This window comes from Phalacrocorax aristotelis, chromosome 22, assembly GCF_949628215.1.
Source record: "Phalacrocorax aristotelis chromosome 22, bGulAri2.1, whole genome shotgun sequence".
NCBI classification, from domain to species: domain Eukaryota; kingdom Metazoa; phylum Chordata; class Aves; order Suliformes; family Phalacrocoracidae; genus Phalacrocorax; species Phalacrocorax aristotelis.
Window position 1 is genome coordinate 2,772,892 of NC_134297.1, and position 23,700 is coordinate 2,796,591.

Genomic DNA, 23,700 nt, shown 5'->3' on the forward strand with positions numbered 1-23,700 from the left:
TAAACCCCTTTGTATATTAACTGTGTGTTTAATTTTTGCATCACAGTGGCTGTTGTAACAGATCTCTTCTCTTCCCTGAAGGAATCGGAGGGCCAAGGTTGTCCTTTTTGCCGCTGTGAAATCAAAGGCACAGAGCCAATTGTAGTAGACCCATTCGACCCCAGAGGAGGAGGAGGATTGTCACGGCAAGGGGCAGAAGGAACTCCCTCACCCAATTATGACGATGATGATGATGACAGAGCTGATGATTCCCTCTTCATGATGAAAGAACTCGCTGGTTCTAAAGTAAGTTCACCAGAGTGTGTGCTGGTAGATGTGGCAGTATGTACAAAGATTGCATGTTCTCCATTGGTTTTCTGTGGTCTTAGTGATTTGTGCATGTGAGGGTTGTCACACCTTATAACAGGAAAGATTTTACTCAGTATGCAAAGTGGGGATTTAGGTTCAGTGTTGTCAGTTCAGTTCACACTGTCAGTGTGTGAAGTCAGCAACGGTGATCACACTTTGGAATCTTTGATATTTTGTGTGTTGTCTTGAAGGAATCCTTAGAAGGGTGTAAAGGCTGGCTTGACCTATTGGAATGTAAGATCTAGGTTTATAACACTTCTCTGCATGCTTAGCAAGGCTGCTTTTGATTTAGTAGGCGTAGTTCAGCCATATCAGCAAAAATTCATGCATTTTTACCAGTGATGAATACAGCCAACCAGATATAGTCTTCCCAAGGCCCTGATGACTAACTGAGTAAAGGGCAGGCTATTTTGCTGAGGAAGTCAGTTTGACTTTCATCTTTTTATATGGTGTCTGATAAATTCATATAATAAAGGTGTACTAACTTTCTGCCATTAGTGCTACTTCATTCCAGGAGATGTGTACAAGGCAGGCATTCTTTATGGATCCCTGCATGTTTTTTCCTAAAAGCATGTTGCTGCTTTTGCATATCTGCACTTAGTATTGTTTTACTGCATAGGGAAGTGGGTTTAATTTTGACTAGTTTTTAATAGTTGAATTCACTAGCGTAAGCTGTCTTTCATGGTCAGAAAGAATCCTCTACACTGGTTTACCTATGGTAATATTTCTCTTTAGCTGCCACCCTGTAAAATAGTGTACTAAACAGTAATCCGTATTCCTGGAGGTAGTTTTTGTATACATAGCTTGGGGAAGCAAAGCAATTTCCTGAGTGTGACATCCTGTTGTGGTTTGCAGTAGGCTAGTACTCTGTATTTGTTGGCATTAGTGAGTTCAAACCTGTTTAAGTCTTTTCAAAGTTAGAAAGCACTAGCCTTGCTTGTAAAGTAACATTTATGGAAAAGAGAACAGGCACTGTTCTGATTTATTAGGTGGAAAAAAGTCTTTCCAGGGACAAAAATGGAGGTTTTGGTGCACACTAGTGATTGCTACAGCAGCCATGACACTGTAGTCGGGGTAGTTTGGACAGTGGTGCATGCAGTGATAAGTAGGATTAGCTGCAGATCCTGCCCTCTTGTGTCAAAAAGAAAAGAAGCTTGCCTCTGCTCAGGGCTCAGTAAGGCAGGTTTGCATATGATTGTTACTAACATTGTACATTATTACCATTAGCGATATTGAAGCCAGTACGAGTCACAGAGCTTGAAAGCATCTCTAGAAAAAAGGAGTTCTGCTGGATTTTGTCATTTGTTGATTTTCCCATTCTTTTCTTTTTCAGGTTGAGCGTCCTCCTTCTCCATTCTCAGTAGCTCCACAGGCTACCCTTCCTCCTGTGCCACCACGACTGGATCTTTTGCAGCAGCGAGTGTCCAATCCTCCTGGGGCTTCCAGTCCTGGGACTACTTCAAAGGTTAAAACACTTTGCCCTTTCAGCTATGGTTTTGGTGGGGCAGGCAGGAAGAAGAGAATTCTGGTGAACCCTACACGTTCTCTGTGACATCCCTGAATGCTTTCACACAAGACTTTTTCTTCCTCCTGCTCTGTAGTCCTGTTAGACCACTTTGTTTCCATTCCCCACAAGAGCCTGTCCTGAAAGCAAATGCTTCCTTCTGGAATCCATGGTCGAGAGTCCGTTTTTGCTGTTTAAAGGGCCTGTCTTTTCTTCACATTAGTCCATGCAATTGCTATAAAGAAGCTGTTCCTAAGGTGAAGTACTTGCTCACTTAGGGTGACTGGTGTCCTCCTGTTAAGTTATTGTTATTACCAATATCTTCACTGGTTTTCAGCCTCAGCCACTGCTACTGGCAGCCTTTGGAACTGCATTTATGAGCTCATGTTTTGTTCTAGCTAGCTAGACGTGGCTAGGCTAGATGTGAGGAGGTGTCATATTCCTGTCCAAACTCTTCCTCACAAATTTTTCCATTGTGAATTTTTTCAGATAGAAAACTAAGGAAGGATTGTGTGACAGGGAGACAGTAACTGGTTTTCTGTTTGACTAGCAGAAGGCAGTAGCGTGATCTTGGTGGCATTTGGTCATTGGCTGTTAAGATATGGCAGCAGTTTTTTGGCTCATTTGGATGAAGTAATGAGATTATGCATATGAAATTATCAAGTTCAGGCAGAAGAAAATATCCAATTCTATAAATACACAATGCTGACTGATGAATGTTACCTTGTATAAATAACCCACATTTGAATAGGTTTTTTTTAAAATTATGGGTATCCTTTGTTTGGAATCCAATCTAATGCTGCTATAAGCTTTACTTTTGACCTTCAAGAAAAATAATCTGGGGTGTTTAGTCCCTAGCTGTAGCTGCACATAGTAACTGTGTTATCTCTTCAAGCCTGTAGAGAAGGTGTCTGTGGAGGGTTAACTTGTGGAGAGTTATCTCCACATCCTTTGAGATAATTTCTTGTAAAATTAGATAAAACCCAAAACTCAAACTTTTGCCACCCACCTTGCTCCTTTTTATGTTTTGTGGCTAGACTATCTTTGTTCAGCAATATTTTACATTCTTCTGCCTTCCAGGCTGCACCTGGTACTCTTCACAAAGATAAACCTTTGCCAATCCCACCCACGCTCAGAGACCTCCCACCACCACCGCCTCCGGACAGGCCACATTCCATTGGGACTGAAGGTCGACCTCAGAGACGTCCCCTGCCCTGCACACCAGGAGACTGTCCTTCAAGAGACAAACTACCCCCTGTGCCCTCCAATCGTCAGGCAGATCTGTGGCCATCCAGGCCCATTCCCAAAGCCCCATCTGTAGCTCTCAACCCTGGTGACCCTTGGGCTGGGAGAGAACTGTCAAACAGACACTCGCTTCCCTTTTCCTTGCCCTCGCAGATGGACTCCAGGGCTGACAGCCATCGGCTTGGGAGCACGCTCAGCCTGGACAACCCAGTGGTGAGTAGGCCTATTGGAGGTGAAGGTAGTTTGTGAGGAATTACGTCCTTCAAGGTGCCCTCTTCTTATAGTTTACATCTGAAAAGGGTGATCTTGTGCCAAGGGAGAGACGGAAGGGAACTGGTGAGTGCCAAGCAAGGGAGAATAATGGGAAGACGTCTTAGGGAAGTGCTTTCATGCCTCTTGGGAGCGAGGCTGAAATCCCAGTTTGAGCAGTCACAGCCACAATTTCATGATCACTGTTCACCTTTCAATTTGTAAAAGTGAGAATGTTTTGTGTTGGGAGCTGGTATGCTGAAAAAGTGTAAATTACTCTTCTCAGTTTTCAGTCCTGTAAAACCTGCACATGATAGATATGATTAGTGTAACACAGTAAAATTGTGTTAAATTTGGATTTGTTACTATTACCAATGTCATGATGTGTAACTTAGTAGTCCAACATATTCTCTAAAAGAAATCTCAGTCAGTTTTGCTTTCTTTGATTCCATTCCCCTAATTTTTCCTTTTAAAACCTCCAGCTTTCTGAAATTGAAAGCAAATGAATTTTTAGCCAGATTCACTAAGAAAATGACACTTGCGTGGCTGTCATTCTGTCTCTATATGTGTGTGCTCATCTGCATCCTTTTTCTCTTGTGCCCCATTAACATTTTGCTTTTTTGGCCTATTTTGGCTGATTTTTTTCAAAACTACTAGAGTATCAAAAGATATGAAGTTCCTGCAGTTTTTATATAAACGAGCAGTTGGCTACAGGAGAAAATCCTGCTTGTGCCCTCACAGTACCTACTGGATTTCTAAGGCTTCAGTAAATGCTTTGGAATAATGAAGGTGCTTCGTTCCCCTAGATGATGTGTTGAATGACTGGCTGACAGCTTTGCAACTACACTGGTATATGTGGTGTTTCTGATTACTGGTTGGAAATTTTTTCTTTCAGAGCTTGAACAGTGGTCCGTCAACAACTCCAGAGTGTGAACACCCCAAAATTAAACCCTCCTCATCTGCCAATGCGATCTACTCCTTAGCTGCCAGGTCTGTTGTTTTCTAGCAAGAGTGCTCTTTTATAACTTACAAAATGGTAATTGTAGGGCTCTCTCCATGCTGGTACCAGGGACAGAATTTGACACAACTCTGTCAGCCTTACCTTCAATCTCTGATGGACTCAAAATACACAGTTTGGAGAAAGTAGATGAAATCAGCGTCCCAAAGATCTGTGGATAGTGGTGGTAGTTACCCTTGGCTGTGGCAATAGGAAACAGGCTACAGTTGCCATTAGCTCTCTTATGAATTCACCTCTGTGTTGGTCTTTATGAGAAGTAGGTGATGTACAATGTGTATGACGTCGTCGATTTCCTTTTGCATAATGGCCTTGTACCAGTGTGACCTTGCGGCTGGGCTGATGAGAATCCTGAAAGCCAAGTTATTTCTTTAGACAGAATCACTATAAGATCACTGCTTGTTACATCTGCTGTGGATTTTGAAGGCCACTTCAATATTAATTAGATTTGGTGTAAATGTTTTTCTGATGTTTATATCTTGTTTCTTCTGCCTCCAGACCACTGCCTGTACCAAAACTGCCTCCTGGGGAACAGTCTGAAAGCGATGAAGACACTGAATACATGTCACCATCCTCTCTGCCTGTGGTGCCTCCAGGTCCTGCTGTACAAAAAACAGAGATCAAAATGCCTTTGGATATGACTCAGAGTTTGCGGTGAGATTCTGTTTGTATGTACTGTGCTTCTTCCCCACAGCTATGGGAAAGCATATTTGTTTACTATGGTGGAGATTTTGTTTGGTTGGTTTGCTGAGCTCCCCCAGTGATATTCACCACATCTAGACTAATATAGCTAAGTGTAAATGAAGTGTGACTACTGCTTTTCTGCAGAGTCCTTATACAGTATTAGAGCCAGATAACCATTTCCACCTCTTTCTGCTGGTAACCTTTTGAGAGCAGCAGCAACTGAAAATAAAATTCTGTTCAAAGGTTGTGTTCTGGTGGTATCAATTAAACTCTTAAGCTGATATGCTGTGTTGCAACAGACATTACTAAAGCATTTTCTGGAACAAATATTCTTTCATGGAACAGTGGTGATTTCACTTTGAACAGGGGTCTGTACAGAATCTCACTCACAGAGACTAGGTGGTGGTGGTGGGTGACCACTGTCACTTGTCTGAGGGGAAATACATGTTCTCTCCCTCAGAGTTTTAGACTGCGACCAGCAGACGGAAGGCTGTATGTATGAAGCAATGTACAACATTCACTCCCAAGCAGCAACCTCTGCGTTTGAGGCTGTCAATGCTTCTGGTGAGTAAGTGTTCTAAAAAAACAACTGAGAAACTGGGGTACAATGAATTGGTCCCAGTCCCAGCTGGAAGAGCATTTTAGGCTAAATTTAAATGTTACTTGCTTTCACTGTTAAAATAGCTGGGATGTATGTAGAAACATCTGGATCTGTGTACTGCAGACTGGATGTGGGGATATTGTTGAGAAGCCTAATGGGAATGCACTGTAAATATACTCAGCAGTTGTCAAAGAAAATAGCTGGTTAGAATTTTTTTTTTTTCCCTGGGCAGAGTTGTCAGCCCGTAAGTATTTTTAATCTAATACTACCTTCTGGAAAGAGCTTTCATTGAATGTGGAGTTCTGGCAGCAAAACCTTAGTTCAGTGTCCTGTCAATGTTTGTGGACTACAGGGGAGCAGAGTCTGCCTTGAGAGACAGAGGCTCTGTTCAGTCCTGGAGCTCAGAATGTGCTTCTTATTGTAGATGAAGGGGATCTGGCAACAGCCACTGCCAGCAATGGCCCTGAAGAGTCAGAAAATGAAGAAGATGGTTATGATATCCCCAAACCACCACTACCGGTTGCTATTGCTCGTCGCACCTTGTCTGATATCTCCAATGCCACGCCTGCCTTCAGCCGAATGTCTTTGGAAAATGACCCTGTAACAGGTTAGAAACACCCATACTCTTCATGTTGTAGTGGGTACTGATGGCTTGTTATGCATGTTTGAAACTTCTGTCATTGACTCAGAGTTTTGTATGCAAGCTGTAAAAATCAGGTTTAGACGGCACTAAAGATCAGGTTTACAAGACACCTACAGGTTCAGTTTGGTTTACAACTTGGAATGCACTGCCTTGGTCATTTAATCACTGAGCTAGCAAATCACGTTTAAATCGCAGTTAGGAAAACCTTTCCTCAGGTTAAAGAATGTTCCTTAAACCACTTTTCCTATAGGGCATGGCATACCTTTTGCACCAGGGCATATCAGGGCATTAAACAGAATTTCAGACATCACTGCTTGTTGCTGTTCCAAGTAAAAGAGACATGACTGGCCTTGCACCACTTCTGTCTGGCTCAGTGTCTGCTGAGGTTGTTGCCAGCAGATGGCACAAGTGTACTGTTTGATGCTGTCAGTTCCTTTGAGCAGGGACCTAGTGGCTCAGCAAAGTCAGCTTTTTGGCCTCAGGGAGTAGAGGACATCTTGTCCTTCTGGCTGCAAGGCACATTCTCTGAGGGAAAAACCAAAGCCTCACCTCTCCAAATGCCTTTTTGAATAATGCTCAACTTACTCTCTACAGCTGCCCAGCAGCTCTAAAGGAATCTCTGAAACTGTCCCCACTGGGGGGCTTTCACCCTGTCTGAACACCTGTCATGGTTTAGCCCTAGCCAGCCACTAAGCTCTACACAGCCGCTTGCTCATTCGCCCCTGGTGGAATGGGGGAGAGATTGAGAAGGGTAAAATTGAGAAAATCTCATGGGTTGAGATACGGACAGTTTAATAGGTAAAGCAAACAGTAATAGTAGTAGTAATAATAATAACAACAACAATAATAATATAATGAAAAGGAGAAGCAAAAGCTGTGCACTCAAGCAAAGCAAAACAAGGATTCATTCACTGCTTCCCACGGGCAGGCAGGTGCTCAGCCGTCTCCAGGAAAGCAGGGCTCCATCACGCGTAACGGTTACTTGGGAAGACAAATGCCATCACTCCAAATGTCCCCCCTTCCTCCTTCTTCCCCAGCTTTATATACTGACCATGATGTCATATGGTATGGAGCATCCCGTTGGCCAGTTTGGGTCAGCTGTCCTGCCTGTGCCCCCTCCCCTCCTGGCTTCTTGTGCCCCTAGCAGAGCGTGGGGCAAAAGTCCTTGACTAGTGTAAGCACTGCTTAGCAACACTTAGCTGCTACTTAACAACAACTACAACATGAATGTGACATCAACACTATTCTCATACCAAATCCAAAACACACTGTACCAGCTACATGAAGAAAATTAACTCTATTCCAGCCAAAACCAGGACACCACCCTGGTGATTAGCCAAGTAAGAGGAGCGAGTTTGTTATGCCTTCTGGAGGCAAAGCCTTCTGTACCCAGGACCACTTGCCCTAGTGTCTTCTGTTAACCTGCTCTACCACTTCCCCTTCCCTGAGCTTGCCCTTCTTCAGTGCAGAGTGTACTAGTGCAAAGAAGTTCATTAGCTTTTGCCACTCCTCTGTGCTCCCTGCCTCATTTTTTAAGTCTGTCACTGTGTCTGAAGAATGTGACTGACGGGGATAAGAAGGAGCAGAGAGAGCTCACGTCCTGCTTCAGATGAAGTACTGAGCTTAATCATAGACCGTTCTTTGTTTCTACAGCCCTGAAATAACAGTGCTGTTGTCCTCCTTTGTAGTGTTATGAGATCTGCTAATGAAAAACGCTGTAGAAATGCTGATTGCTACTGCTCTGGGAAGCATATGCAGTTTTCTGAAACAGTAGGTATTGGCTACTGCTCAAGCCTGGTTTTAAGCAAGCCTGATTAGTATGGGATACATTTGATACATTTTGGCAGATTTATGTTCTCATGCATTATGCCCTACAGTTTAGTTTCTTAATCATTTACCAAAAAAAGCTGTTCTAGTAGTGCCCCCTTCAAATTGACCCATAGTCTCCGAGATCTGATGCAGTTCAAGCTGTAACAGCTATTTCAAAAGACAATTTAGGGGAGAGAAGTGGGTAGTCCTTTATCTCAAATATACAAAAAGCTTTTTATGTGTAAGAAGTTTGTACTTTGAAGATCAGGGTGCTGAACTGCATTGTGGCTGGTGAGGAAGCTTCAATGAATTTGTTTCCTGAAGAGCCTTCTCTATCTTCATGCTTTTGGTACAAGTTTTTCAGAAAGGCTCCACAATGACGACTTCTTTTCTGAGCAGTGCTGCAGTGCCCCCTCTTAAAAAGGGATCGTTTGGACATTCTTAGTTTATGGATTTGGCTATGGTACACCAGTTCTACTGCTAGAAAACTCTTGATTGCCTTGAGTAGTTTCTCCAGAAGACAAATACAACTTTCTTTAAGGTGATGTCAAATCATAGAATGGTTTAGGTTGGAAGGGACCTTTAGAGGACATCTAGTCCCAGCCCCCTGCAGTGAGCAGGGACATCTTCAACTAGATCAAGTTGCTCAGAGCCCCGTCCAACCTGACCTTGAATGTTTCCAGGGATGGGGCATCGACCACCTCTCTGGGCAACCTGGGCCAGGGTTTCACCACCCTCACAGTACAACGTTTCTCCCTTATATCCAGTCTAAATCTACCCTCCTTCAGTTTAAAACCATTACCCCTTGTCCTGTCACAGTAGGCCTTGCTAAAAAGGTTGTGCCCATCTTTCCTATAGTCCCCCTTTAAGTACTGGAAGGCTGCAATAAGGTCTCCCTGCAGCCCTTCTCTTCTCCAGGCTGAACAACCCCAACTCTCTCAGCCTGTCTTTATAGGAGGGGTGCTCCAGCCCTCGGATTATTTTTGTGGCCTCCTCTGGACCCCCTCCAACAGTTTCATGTCCTCCTTGTGCTGAGGAGCCCAGAGCTGGATGCAGCACCCCAGGTGGGGTCTCACCAGAGCAGAGCAGAGGGGCAGAATCCCCTCCCTCGACCTGCTGGACACGCTTCTTTTGATGCAGCCCAGGGTATGGTTGGCCTTCTGGGCTATGAGTGCACACTGTTGGCTCATGTCCAGCTTTTCATCCACCAGTACCCCCAAATCCTTCTCTGCAGGGCTGCTCTCCATCCCTTCATCCCCCAGCCTGTATTGATATCAGGGCTTGCCCTGACCCAGGTGCATTTGGCCTTGTTGAACCTCTTGAGGTTCTCACAGGCCCACCTCTCCAGCTTGTCCAGGTCTCTCTGGACAACAGTCTGTCAACTGCACTGCTCAGCTTGGCGTCATCTGCAAACTTGCTGAGGGTACACCTGATCCCACTATGTCATTGATGAAGATATTAAGTAGTACTGGTCCCAGTATAGACCCCTGAGGCACACCACTCGTCACCGGTCTCCATCTGGACATCGAGCCATTCACCACTACCCTCTGGATGTGACCATCCAACCAGTTCCTTATCCACCGAACAGCCCACCCATCAAATCCGTATCTCCCCAGTTTAGTGAGAAGGATGCTGTGGGGGGGGGCATGTCAAAGGCCTTACAGAAGTCCAGATAGATGACATCCATAGCTCTTCCCTTGTCCGCTGATGCAGTCACTCCATCATAGGCCACTAGGCTGGTCAGGCAGGACTTGCCCTTGGTGAAGCTGTGCTGGCTGCTTCGGATCACCTCCCTGTACTCCATGTGCCTTAGCATGGCTTCTAAGAGGATCTGTTCCGTGATCTTCCCTGGCACGGAGGTGAGGCTGACAGGACAGGAGTTCCCTGAGTCCTCCTTTCTACCCTTTTTAAAGATGGGCACAATGTTTCCCCAGGGACTTCACCTGACAGCCATGACTTCTCAGATGTCATGGAGAATGGCTTGGCCACTACATCAGCCAATTCCCTCAGGACTCTCGGATGCATCTCATCAGGTCCCATAGGCTTGTGTATATCCAGGTTCCTCAGGCAGTCATGAACTTCATCTTCCCTTACAGTGGGAGGGGCTTTATCCCCCTGGTCTCCATCCTGCCTGCAGTCCATCGGCTTGGGAGGGGTGAGGAAAGAGGTTACCAGTGAAGACTGAGGCAAAAAAGTTGTTGAGCACCTCAGCCTTCTCCTCGTTTGTTGATACTAGGCCACCATTCTTGTTCATTGGGGGTGTGCACTTTCTTTGACTTTCCTTTTCTAGTTGACGTACCTGTAGAAGCCTTTCTTCTTACTCCTTGCATCCCTTGCCAAACTCAGCTCCAGCTGTGCCTTGGCCCTCCTGACCCCATCCCTACACAACTGGGCAGCGTCCTTATACTCTTGCCAGGATACCTGTCCCTGCTTCCACTGCCTGTGCGGTTCCCTCTTGCTCTTCAGTTTAATCACCATGTCTCGACTCAGTGATGCTGATTTCTTCCCTTGTTTGCCTGATTTCTTACACCTGGGAACTGAGAGCTCTTGCACTTTATGGAACGCATCCTTAAAGATCTACCAGCTCTCTTCTGTTCCCATTTCCCTGAGGACCATTTCCCAGGGGGTCCTGCTGACTAACTCCCTGAAGAGCTGGAGATCTGCTTTCCTAAAATTTAGGGTCTTGACTATACTCCTAGCTTTTGTCATATCCCTCAGGAGTATGAACTCCACCAATATTTGTGCAGAAGAGTTTCTCGTGATTTGGAAGTAGGAAAAAATACTTTTTGCAATGATACAGGAGGTTAGAACTCAAAAATTGTCAGACGTTGGATTAACACATTAAGCAGTGTGTTGGAGTGTTCGGTGTCATTTGGTTTATTGGCTATTCTTTTCTCTCCCCAGGAGTAGTGCGTGATGTGGTTACTGGCAAGTAACACATTTGAATGGCTAAGAAGAAAGGCAGAACAGACTGAGCTTACTGATCTGCCATAGCACCCAGCCATTAGGAAGGGTGAGCTTCGGCAGGAGCTCTTTTAGATGGTACTGGCCTGCTGATGGGCTGGAAGAGGAGCAGACCCTTCAGAGAATGTAATTCAATTGCTGGAGCAATAGTGGTAGATGAGCTGTAGCTGATAGATCTGGGTTTGTGCATACACTCCCTCAGTACGCTGCAATAGGGACAGTGTTTTTGTGAGGAGAGATCAGCATCAGGACAGTTAAACTGGGGGTTGCTGTCTGATTCTAGAAGGAAATGTGATGTTTAGTAAAGTTGCATATTCTATGCGTCATCTTTTCCCAGCAGGTCTCTGCTTCTTATTCTAAGGCTGATAGATGAGCTCTGCTCACACACACACATCTCTCCCTTGCCGATTTTTCCTATTTATGTCATCTTATCTTAATAAATGATCCTGATGTGCCCTCCTAATTAAAAAAAATTTCCATAGCTGTTTTTGTATACAAGAGGGAAAGCGGAGCTAATCTGTACTGTCGTGTGAGAGGATAGGCTGGTTGGAGAAAGTGGCATAGCTTTCAGTGGCATGTTTTTGAAGTGCGGTTTATCAGTCTAATGTCATTCCTGCTTTGTTCCAAGCAAGGATCACATGTCCTTTTTTGAAGCGAAGCATTTGTTTGTCCATTCCAGGTTTTTCAGATGGCTCTCAAGTTCCCGAAAGGCCGCCGAAGCCGCTACCACGGAGAATAAATTCTGAGCGGAAAGCAGGGAGCTGCCAAACAGGCGGAGCCAGCAGTGGGACCGGTGCGTCACTGCAACTCTCCAGTGAGATCGAGAATCTAATGAGCCAAGGCTACTCATATCAGGACATTCAGAAAGCACTGGTCATTGCACATAACAATATTGAAATGGCCAAGAATATTCTCCGGGAATTTGTTTCCATTTCCTCCCCGGCGCATGTGGCCACATAGCACATTACCTCCACAACTACAACTTCTGTGGACCAGCTGCCTGGGCAGCCGTAGCCCAGCTACGCACCAAAGGGGAGGGGGGTTCCTTTAGAGACTTCATGCTGAGGTCAGTCCTGCCTCTTAAGAGAATCAGTTATCAGGTTTTTGTGGTTCCAGATTTCAAAGGAGTGGAATGAAATGGAGCAGAATGGTGTTTTATACAGTGTATGTCTTGGAGTCCTTTACCCCTACCTCTTGTTTGAGAGAACAGATTTATTTCCAGGGTGTTGGTAGAGAAAGGTGTCGCAACAAGGGGTGGCCGAGCTGATGCCCTGGAGGCTGGGGGGAGTGTTTTGTGCTGTGAATTCTAAGTGAATGCTCTGAGAAACAAAGTCTCGAGGTCGGTGTGGTGTGTCCTGTGGTTCATGGTACTAGGTTTGGATCTGTTCGCTGCTGTGTGTCTGGCTCAGGCTTTTTAGAGCAGCTGGGAGGTCACTTTCTGCTGGGAATAAATAGGAGACCTTGGAAGAATCTTTCGATTGCTTCCTGTTTGTCATGGTGTTTCCCTTTTGCCTGTAATAATAACATTTATTGCTTATGATTCGAGTCCTCCCTTTTTGCCTGGAGCTAGAGTGACTAGCTTCTGTCGGGCATTTTGATCTTCACAGTGCTGAGAGTTGGATTTCTCTCATATGTGTACTCTTGCCGGCAGCACTGGCAGCACCAGATTCCAGGCAGCTAGATGTGCTGAAAGTTTTGCTTGTTTTTGAGGGGTGGGAGACGGTGGGAAGAATTTGAGTGACAGCGAAGAACTGGTTGCTGCTTTTCCTTTTTTGGCCTTGAGATTTTGTGCTTCAATGCTCAAGCTCGATTGTGGCCCTGCTGGGCTTGAGCAGCCGTCACTGGACACTTCCATGCGTTCTTCTCTAGGAATGTTGCACCTGGTAAATATGATGTTTTATTTATCTTAATTGCATGGTGGCTGTCGCAGACTAGTGGCCTTCACACACATTCCATCATCTTCAGAGAGCTTTTGCAGGAGCCAGCTGTCTTTGTGCCAGGCTGTTTTGTGGAATTGGTAGATGCAGCTGATGTATTCGTTGGTATCTTACCTGCTTTGCAGTAAAAGAAATGCAGCAGTTCTCTGCATGGCTGTCAAAACAACATGGGGGCTCTCCTTTCCATTTCCGTTACTCTAAGGATTTGCCAGAGTTTATTAAAACAGATCTGGGAAACTTCTGTATTTGTAAAACAATCACATGGCTTTAAAAGACAGTACTCAGCTAGAAAAACCTGACTTGCATACTCAGTTACTTAACTCTGTTCATATATGCTTGATGTGTGAGAAGTGTGTGGTTCCTTTTGAGAGGACTTAAATGAAGTAAGGACACACAGATCACAGCCTGACAGATGAGCAAGTGCTCTGGGTACAGTGAGAGGCTATTAGCCTATTGAAGCATGTCTAGCATTATTTGTATCTAAGGGCAGCAGTAGTCACTAGGCAAAGGGTTACAACTTGAAATATTGTTGGAGTGACTATAGCGGTTGGAAGGAGTTTAGCCTTTTGAAGAATCTAGTAGCTGGGCCCAGATCTCAGAGAAACAGCTTGCAGTTGGCAGAGAGAACTTAACAAGTATTAGCAAAGGGAACTAGGCATAAAATGTGTGTTTCATGTAGGGTGTAGGTTTCCCTCTAGACCTACAGTTTTATAAATTGATGCAGTGTTCCAGGCAGTTTAAAAGCATGAACTGTCTTTCTTTACTCCCCTCCTTTCTCTAGTAAAGAAAATGTTCTCTGAAACCTTAAGGAGATCTCCTGCAACAGTTACAGGCCATCACCACTGTTGCTATTTTGGGACGAGGGCTGAAACTTGCAAATGCAGCACGCTGATATTTATGTCAGTGGGCATGGTGCTGTGCAGTGGGGCAGAGAGAGGTCAGGCACAGCCAAGAGTAGGGTCCAGCCTTGGTGAAGGTGCTGATTTACAGAGAAGGTGATGTCAGTGCATATTGCATCTGGGGAAGAGCTGTTCTTTTTCCTCTGTCCACACATGCAACAGTCAGCACATTGTGAACCAGTCCTGCTCTTTCTGTGTGAAGTGCTCTGCCAGTTATGCATGGCAGCCTTGGTCAGTGTGTCTGTGGGAGCTTCTGGAGAAGCAAGGCCAACACTTTTGCTGCTGCAGCACAGGAACCTGGGGCAGCTCTGGCTGATCTCGCAGTAGATCTGCATATTACATTTGTGAGCCTGAGCAACCAGTCCTAGCGTATGAGAGTTGTTTCGTGGCTTTGTCCTGGGGAACCAGGTAAAAACCTTTTTGTGAGGGAGCACTGCAGTTTTATTTCCCTCTTTTTTGTATTCTCTCCAGCGCTGCCACTAGTTCCGTGTTGGGTTTGGAGTCACTTCATTTCTGACTTGCTGCGTAAACTCAGTGCAAGTGTGTTCAAGTGCAACGCGTCACTCTTGCCACTGCCAAGGCTGCGTAAGAGCCAAGTCCAGCTAGCTAGAAAGCCTTAACTCATGTCTTGCACAGTGTGTGTGATCAGAGTAGTGATGCCCCGTCCCATGCAAGCCCTTTATTACAGGCTTGTAATGTTAAATTAAGTCATGCCTAGCAGAGCTATCACAGGCCTGTCTTTGGGGTTTATGTGCCAAGAGACATTGCTATGGGTATTGTTCCAGGTATTAGAGATTAGAGAGAGCAATCTTTGTGGCATGTATCACTAATTTTTCTGCATGTGTCCTTTCTGTGCACTGTTTGTGTCTCAAACTGATTTAAGAAACTTAAGTCTTGGCTTTTCTTCCTTAGACATGTACACGTTTGCTAGTACCACTGAAGTGCAGCAGAGTCCTGACCATGTCTTACGGCTGTGCTCTGTGAAGTGAATCCAGGCACCATACAGTGTATTTTTCTTGTTGTTTTTTCAGGAAGCCCAAGATTGACTTCTGTTTTGTTCCCTTCACCTCTTTGATCTTTATTCTTACCTTTATGACGCTATTTTAAAAAGGAAAAAAAAAAAACCCAAATGTCTAGTGCCTTTCTTGAGGGAATGCTGCATTGCTAGGCTGGATCTGAGTGTCCACCCCTCTGTGAAAATGAAGAACCAGAACTAGACAAGCTGCAAAGATGCCTTTAAGCATGAGGCTGCTTTGAAAGGGGTGAAAAGAAGGGGCAAGAAAGATGGGCAATTGTCACGTCAACTATGACACTGCATTTTTGTAGCATTTCAACCGTGGAGGTTTTCTTTGTCTGTTACTAACAGTGACTTTTCTGGACTGGTGCTGTACTATGCTTGGTGTGAAGACAGTACAATTTTGGACAGGATTGGTTTTGCTTATAGCAAAATATGAGTTCTGCTTAGAAAAAATGCTGGTTTTCCCCCTACCTGTCAACGTGGACACAAAGCAAGCAGAAACCACTTTGTACAGTCAGATTTGGGCACCAAATATGTGGGACCAGTATGGGTTTCTGCACAGCGAGCAGCAGGTAGCTGTGGAAAGCAGGCAAGTATTGTTTGTTCTGAATAGGGTTTCCGGCTGACTTGGAACGTTCAGTGCCACCGTAGCTGTATGGGAATCTGAAATGAGGCATATCCTGCCAGGGGTGTGGTAAATCTTGTCTGCTGCACTGCCCTTGTGTGTCTGTCTCCGCAAGTGCTGCAGCTTGAGGCATGGAGTGTCTCTGCTGGGAACCAGCGGACTTGCTTTCACTATAATCAGCTTTTCTGCATGCCCTTCACTGAGCCCTTACTGTGAGGGAGCCAGATAGGCTTGGAGTACAGCATGTTGCTTCCTGCACTAGACTGATTACATTACTGTAGCTAATCCTGAGGCAGGGTCATTACTGTAAATGTTTTTTTCAGTTGAGCAAGAAAAAATGCAACTCCCAGGGCACTTTCTTAAAGGTGCCACTTTAAAAATTAGTGGGGGCTATGGACCTTATTTGTAAAGTTGCTAATAGAAATTTTTTTTTTTAATTCCCAGTGGGGGAAGAACAGTTCATCTTTCTCTTGAATGACAAATACCAATTTGTATAATATCAGTGTTAAAAATGTTGAGATTTTCACAAAATATTTTAAAAAAGTATAATAGTGTCATTAATATAAAACTATAATAGCAGTATTTAATCCTTTCAGATCTGTAAAGAATAAGGAAAAACAGAAGGTAAATATTCTTACAGAGAATAGCTGAGCTTTAAGGTTCACTTGGTTTAAAGTCCTCATTTTGTTTGCAAATGCATTGTTAATGTTTAGAGGTTGTACTAATGTTATTTATTAATTGTTTCCACTCTTGTATGCTGCCCACTAAGAGCTTCTTTGTTTGGGATTTCATTCACCTGTGTCAGTAAAAAGAAAATAAAACAAAGTTTTATTTTTAAATAAAATTTCCTTTGTTGTAGCATATCGTCTGTGTTGTGTTTGTTCTCTGAGTCCTGGAAGAAGAAAAACCTGCTCAAGCCTGTCTCAGTCATCTTGTTGAGGGTGCCCAAGTCTGAGATGTCCTGTTAGTCTCCTGGTTCTCTTGCAGACTGTGACTCACTTTGTATGTATTTTAACTGTTATCACAATTACCTGTTAAATTCTAATTCGTATCATGGGTACTAACAAACAGGGCAGGAAAGATTTATACCAAGCTTATACTAGTAAATCTATTGAGAGAGTTAATGTATTCTAATAGACTAATAGGTCCTGATGGGTTAGAGACTCTATTAGTCATTTCTGAGAATGACATTAACAGGTTTGTTACCACCGATGAACAGAGTCTAAGGGAATGTGTAGGAATCTGGTAGAGTCTAATGGGTTCTGCAGTGTCTGTTGGGGTCTAGTAGATCCTGAAGCATCAGTCCCACTCTGCTGGAGTCTGTTAGGCTCCGTTTGCCTCTCACAGACTCCGTCAGTACATTACTATAGACTCGAAAAGACTTCGGTAAATATTGCACTTATGTATGTTTCACGTGTAATTTTATTCAATAATGATGTAATATATAATTATATAATACATATAAAATCATATATAGATGATATTATATCCTTTATGTTTCTAATATTGGGTGGTCTGATAGATTCTATACATTTGGTTAGACACTGTTGGAGTCCAACATAACATGCCAGAGCTTGTGAGACTCTGGGGGCCTGTGTGAGTATATTGCAGAGGACAAGCTCCTGTGAGACTCTGCCAGCCTTGAATTGCTGTCTTAAGCACCAGCAGAGTCGGGAGAGCCTATAGCATTCGGCAGAGTCCGGCAGGTTCTGGACTCTGTTACACACCAGTACTCCAGCAGCTGGAGGGTCTGTTAAAGGAAATAGACTCAAATGAGGACAAGTTTGTCTAGCTGACCACCCCCCAGGACACTTGGGGGGCAAATACTTTACTTGGGGGTCATATGAGGACACAGAGTTCAGATGGGGTCGAGTTAACCCCTCAGACAAGTCACACTGGAATCAAATGAGGACACAGGGGGTCAAATGAAGTCAAGAAAACTTCTCAAAGATGTTGCTATGCGGTCAACTGAGGCCATGAGGGCAACTTCGCTCTCAAAGGCATCACCATGGGGGTCAAATGATGTTAATTGGGGTCATGTGAGGACACAGGGGTCAACTGAGGTCACCTGAACCCCTCAAAGAAGTGACTGTGGGGTCAAATGAGGACACAGGGGTCACATGAGGACAGGGGGTCAAATGGGGACACGGGGGGGGTCACCCGAGATCACCTGAACCCCTCAAAGAAGTGACTGTGGGGTCAAATGAGGACACGGGGTCATTTGAGGACACAGGGGTCACATGAGGACACGGGGGTCAACCAAGGTCACCTGAACCCCTCAAAGAAGTGACTGGGGGGTCAAATGAGGACACAGGGGTCATTTGAGGACACGGGGTCAAATGAGGACACGGGGGTCAACTGAGGACATGGGGGTAAACCGAGGTCACCTGAACCCCTCAAAGAAGTGACTGTGGGGTCAAATGAGGGCACAGGGGTCAACTGAGTTCAACTGCACCCTCAAAGGCATCACTCTGGGGGTCAAATGAGGTTAATTGGGGTCAAATGAGGACACAGGGGTCATATGAGGACACGGGGGGTTCAACTGAGTTCAACTGCACCCCTCAAAGAAGTGACTGTGGGGTCAAATGAGGTTAATTGGGGTCAAATGAGGACACAGGGGGTCACATGAGGACACGGGGGTCAACCGAGGTCACCTGAACCCCTCAAAGAAGTGACTGTGGGGTTCATTTGAGGACACAGGGGTCAAATGAGGACACGGGGGTCAACCAAGGTCACCTGAACCCCTCAAAGAAGTGACTGTGGGGTCAAATGAGGACACAGGGGTCACATGAGGACACGGGGGTCAAATGAGGACACGGGGGTCATCTGAGTTCAACTGCACCCTCAAAGGCATCACTCTGGGGGTCAAATGAGGTTAATTGGGGTCATTTGAGGACACAGGGGTCACATGAGGACACGGGGGGTCAACTGAGGTCAACTGCACCCCTCAAAGAAGTGACTGTGGGGTCAAATGAGGTTAATTGGGGTCATTTGAGGACACAGGGGTCACATGAGGACACAGGGGTCACCCGAGGTCACCTGAACCCCTCAAAGAAGTGACTGTGGGGTCAAATGAGGACACAGGGGTCATTTGAGGACACGGGGTCAAATGAGGACACGGGGGTCAACTCAGTTCAACTGCACCCTCAAAAACATCACTCTGGGGTCAAATGAGGTTAATTGGGGTCAAATGAGGACACACGGGTCAACCGAGGATGCAGGGGTCAACAGAGGTCACCTGAACCCCTCAAAGACGTGACTGTGGGGTCAAATGAGGTTAATTGGGGTCAAATGAGGACACAGGGGTCACATGAGGACACGGGGGTCAACTGAGTTCAACTTCACCCTCAAAGGCATCACTCTGGGGTCAAATGAGGTTAATTGGGGTCAAATGAGGACACAGGGGTCACATGAGGACATGGGGGGTCAACTGAGTTCAACTGCACCCCTCAAAGGCATCACTCTGGGGTCAAATGAGGTTAATTGGGGTCATTTTAGGACACAGGGGTCACATGAGGACACAGGGGTCACCCGAGGTCACCTGAACCCCTCAAAGAAGTGACTGTGGGGTCAAATGAGGACACAGGGGCCACATGGGGACACGGGGGTCAAATGAGGACACGGGGGTCATCTGAGTTCAACTGCACCCTCAAAAACATCACTCTGGGGTCAAATGAGGTTAATTGGGGTCAAATGAGGACACACGGGTCAACCGAGGATGCAGGGGTCAACAGAGGTCACCTGAACCCCTCAAAGACGTGACTGTGGGGTCAAATGAGGTTAATTGGGGTCAAATGAGGACACAGGGGTCACATGAGGACACGGGGGTCAACTGAGTTCAACTTCACCCTCAAAGGCATCACTCTGGGGTCAAATGAGGTTAATTGGGGTCATTTTAGGACACAGGGGTCACATGAGGACACAGGGGTCACCCGAGGTCACCTGAACCCCTCAAAGAAGTGACTGTGGGGTCAAATGAGGACACAGGGGCCACATGGGGACACGGGGGTCAAATGAGGACACGGGGGTCATCTGAGTTCAACTGCACCCTCAAAGGCATCACTCTGGGGGTCAAATGAGGTTAATTGGGGTCATTTGCGGACACACGGGTCACCTGGGGACACGGGGGTTAACCAAGGTCACCTGAACCCCTCAAAGAAGTGACTGTGGGGTCAAATGAGGACACAGGGGTCACATGAGGACACGGGGGGGTCAACTGAGGTCAACTGCACCCCTCAAAGAAGTGACTGTGGGGTCAAATGAGGTTAATTGGGGTCATTTGAGGACACAGGGGTCACATGAGGACACAGGGGTCACCCGAGGTCACCTGAACCCCTCAAAGAAGTGACTGTGGGGTCAAATGAGGACACAGGGGTCATTTGAGGACACGGGGTCAAATGAGGACACGGGGGTCAACTCAGTTCAACTGCACCCTCAAAAACATCACTCTGGGGTCAAATGAGGTTAATTGGGGTCAAATGAGGACACACGGGTCAACCGAGGATGCAGGGGTCAACAGAGGTCACCTGAACCCCTCAAAGACGTGACTGTGGGGTCAAATGAGGTTAATTGGGGTCAAATGAGGACACAGGGGTCACATGAGGACACGGGGGTCAACTGAGTTCAACTTCACCCTCAAAGGCATCACTCTGGGGTCAAATGAGGTTAATTGGGGTCAAATGAGGACACAGGGGTCACATGAGGACATGGGGGGTCAACTGAGTTCAACTGCACCCCTCAAAGGCATCACTCTGGGGTCAAATGAGGTTAATTGGGGTCATTTTAGGACACAGGGGTCACATGAGGACACAGGGGTCACCCGAGGTCACCTGAACCCCTCAAAGAAGTGACTGTGGGGTCAAATGAGGACACAGGGGCCACATGGGGACACGGGGGTCAAATGAGGACACGGGGGTCATCTGAGTTCAACTGCACCCTCAAAGGCATCACTCTGGGGGTCAAATGAGGTTAATTGTGGTCATTTGCGGACACACGGGTCACCTGGGGACACGGGGGTTAACCAAGGTCACCTGAACCCCTCAAAGAAGTGACTGTGGGGTCAAATGAGGACACAGGGGTCACATGAGGACACGGGGGGGTCAACTGAGGTCAACTGCACCCCTCAAAGAAGTGACTGTGGGGTCAAATGAGGTTAATTGGGGTCATTTGAGGACACGGGGTCAAATGAGGACACGGGGGTCAACTCAGTTCAACTGCACCCTCAAAAACATCACTCTGGGGTCAAATGAGGTTAATTGGGGTCAAATGAGGACACACGGGTCAACCGAGGATGCAGGGGTCAACAGAGGTCACCTGAACCCCTCAAAGACGTGACTGTGGGGTCAAATGAGGTTAATTGGGGTCAAATGAGGACACAGGGGTCACATGAGGACACGGGGGTCAACTGAGTTCAACTTCACCCTCAAAGGCATCACTCTGGGGTCAAATGAGGTTAATTGGGGTCAAATGAGGACACAGGGGTCACATGAGGACATGGGGGGTCAACTGAGTTCAACTGCACCCCTCAAAGGCATCACTCTGGGGTCAAATGAGGTTAATTGGGGTCATTTTAGGACACAGGGGTCACATGAGGACACAGGGGTCACCCGAGGTCACCTGAACCCCTCAAAGAAGTGACTGTGGGGTCAAATGAGGACACAGGGGCCACATGGGGACACGGGGGTCAAATGAGGACACAGGGGTCATCTGAGTTCAACTGCACCCTCAAAAACATCACTCTGGGGTCAAATGAGGTTAATTGGGGTCAAATGAGGACACACGGGTCAACCGAGGATGCAGGGGTCAACAGAGGTCACCTGAACCCCTCAAAGACGTGACTGTGGGGTCAAATGAGGTTAATTGGGGTCAAATGAGGACACAGGGGTCACATGAGGACACGGGGGTCAACTGAGTTCAACTTCACCCTCAAAGGCATCACTCTGGGGTCAAATGAGGTTAATTGGGGTCATTTTAGGACACAGGGGTCACATGAGGACACAGGGGTCACCCAAGGTCACCTGAACCCCTCAAAGAAGTGACTGTGGGGTCAAATGAGGACACAGGGGTCACATGAGGACACGGGGTCAAATGAGGACACGGGGGTCAACTCAGTTCAACTGCACCCTCAAAGGCATCACTCTGGGGTCAAATGAGGTTAATTGGGGTCATTTGAGGACACAGGGGTCACATGAGGACACAGGGGTTAACTGAGGCCACCTGAACCGCCTCAAAGAAGCAACTGTGGGGTCATTTGCGGACACAGGGGTCAAATTTGGTCATGTGAACCCCTCCAAGAAGCCACCATATGGTCAAATGAGGCTAATTGGGTGAAATGAGGACCCAAGGGTCAAAGGCAGCTAAGGGAATGGGAATAATATGAACTGGGGTCAAAGGAGGGGGCGCCCATTGGGTAATGGACCAAGCACTATCGAGCTAGTTAAATGGAATCAAAGAAATCACCATGTGTCACAGAGGGCCACTGGTGTCATCCATAATGTGAACTACGTCTCAGGGTCTGATCCATAGCTATCACCCCTATTGAAGGTGTTAACACAGTTAGCTAGTGCAGCCTGATGCATTCCATCAAGTGCACGTATTGATAGAGGTGGCTGTTAGTGTTTAGTACTAGCTACCCAAGCTGCTAACACAGCTGTTACAGAATCACATACCAGTGCAACACTAGAATTGGATTTATTTATTAAAGGGTTGTTAGTATCTGTCATAGCTAACAAAATAATTCTGTTAGAACTTCTGTAGCAGTTTAGTCCCAGTCAGCAACCAAGCACCACAGAGCCGCTCGCTCACCCCGCCCGGTGGGATGGGGGAGAGAATTCAAAGAGTAAAAGTGAGGCAAGTCATGGTTTGAGATAAAGACAGTTTAAGAGGTAAAGCAAAAGCTGCACGCAGAAGCAAAGCAAACCAAGGAATTCATTCACTCCTTCCCACAGGCAGGCAGGTGTTCAGCTGTCTCCAGGAAAGCAGGGCTCCATCACGCGCAACAGCCATCACTCCAAATGTCCCCCCTTCCTTCTTCTTCCCCCAGCTTTATATACTGAGCATGACATCATATGGTATGGAGCATCCCTCTGGCTAGGTGGGGGCAGCTGTCCTGGCTGTGCCCCCTCCCAGCTCCTTGTGCACCCGGCAGAGCACGGGGAGCTGAAAAAGTCCTTGACCAGTGTGAGCACTACTTAGCAACAACTAAAACATCTCCGCATTATCACCACTGTTTCCAGCACAAATCCAAAACACAGCCCCATATGAGCTACTACGAAGAAATTTAACTCTATCCCAGCTGAAACCAGGACAAGTTCATAGATTCTAATACTGCAATTATTGATGAGTAACTATTAGCATCTACAGAAACTACTAATAAGAGTTATTTGTTAATGTTATTGGTATCCACTGGCATGCACTAAGAGAGTTGGTTTCAGCATTATTAGTATTTATAGTAGCTATTGTTAACAGATAATTCTGTTTATTGATTGTATTAGACTAGAATATTACAGCTGTCAGGTAACAGCTACTGTAGACACAGTTACTAACAGTAATTAATTTTTTAGATTTGATTCTATTAAAACAATTGTCTATTAGTGCTTATTAGCATCTACAGCAGTGAGTAGCAGTTTTCTTATAGCATCTAGTAACAGACTTATGTATTAGTACCTATAGTAGACAGTAATACAAACAGCTATTTTAACCTACACAGTATGTCTAAGAATCTAACAATAGTTATCTATGAGTAGTAGTTACAGCAGCTGGTCCTAAAATCTATCAGAATTTATTGGAATGTATTTATAGATCTATCAGTATCTACAATATCTGTTAATAATCATCTACTGGTATTTAATAATACTGTTAGTTATTAGTTACTATATTAGCTAGAAATACAATAGTCTACAATAATCTACTTACAGAATTATTTATAGTAGTTATTAGTGCAGTTATCCCGTTCGTATACTCAGTAGCTAGCCATAAAATTTTGTCTTATAGTCTATGAGAATCTTTTAACAGTTACCTATTTATATCAGTATTAGTATTACTGAAGTTATCTATTAAAAGCTATTACTATTAGCATCTAATGAATTAACTACCTATTCATATTTAGTATCTATAGTAGCTAATAATACAGTTCCCAAATAAAATGTATTAGAATTTAT

The 23,700-nt window shown here is 45.6% G+C and overlaps 1 protein-coding gene across 2 annotated transcripts in view; it reads left to right on the top strand.

Moving 5' to 3' along the window:
• CBL (Cbl proto-oncogene) overlaps positions 1–16,402 on the top strand; it is a 47,020-nt gene extending 30,618 nt beyond the window's left edge. For both annotated transcript variants that reach the window (XM_075116061.1, XM_075116063.1), the window contains 8 exons: positions 82–285; positions 1,682–1,813; positions 2,933–3,310; positions 4,242–4,336; positions 4,860–5,015; positions 5,506–5,609; positions 6,071–6,253; positions 11,742–16,402. In XM_075116061.1, coding sequence (XP_074972162.1) covers positions 82–285; positions 1,682–1,813; positions 2,933–3,310; positions 4,242–4,336; positions 4,860–5,015; positions 5,506–5,609; positions 6,071–6,253; positions 11,742–12,022 — 1,533 coding nt within the window. In that variant the 3' untranslated portion in view covers positions 12,023–16,402. The remainder of the gene's footprint in view (positions 1–81; positions 286–1,681; positions 1,814–2,932; positions 3,311–4,241; positions 4,337–4,859; positions 5,016–5,505; positions 5,610–6,070; positions 6,254–11,741) is intronic.
• Positions 16,403–23,700: the final 7,298 nt, after the last annotated feature.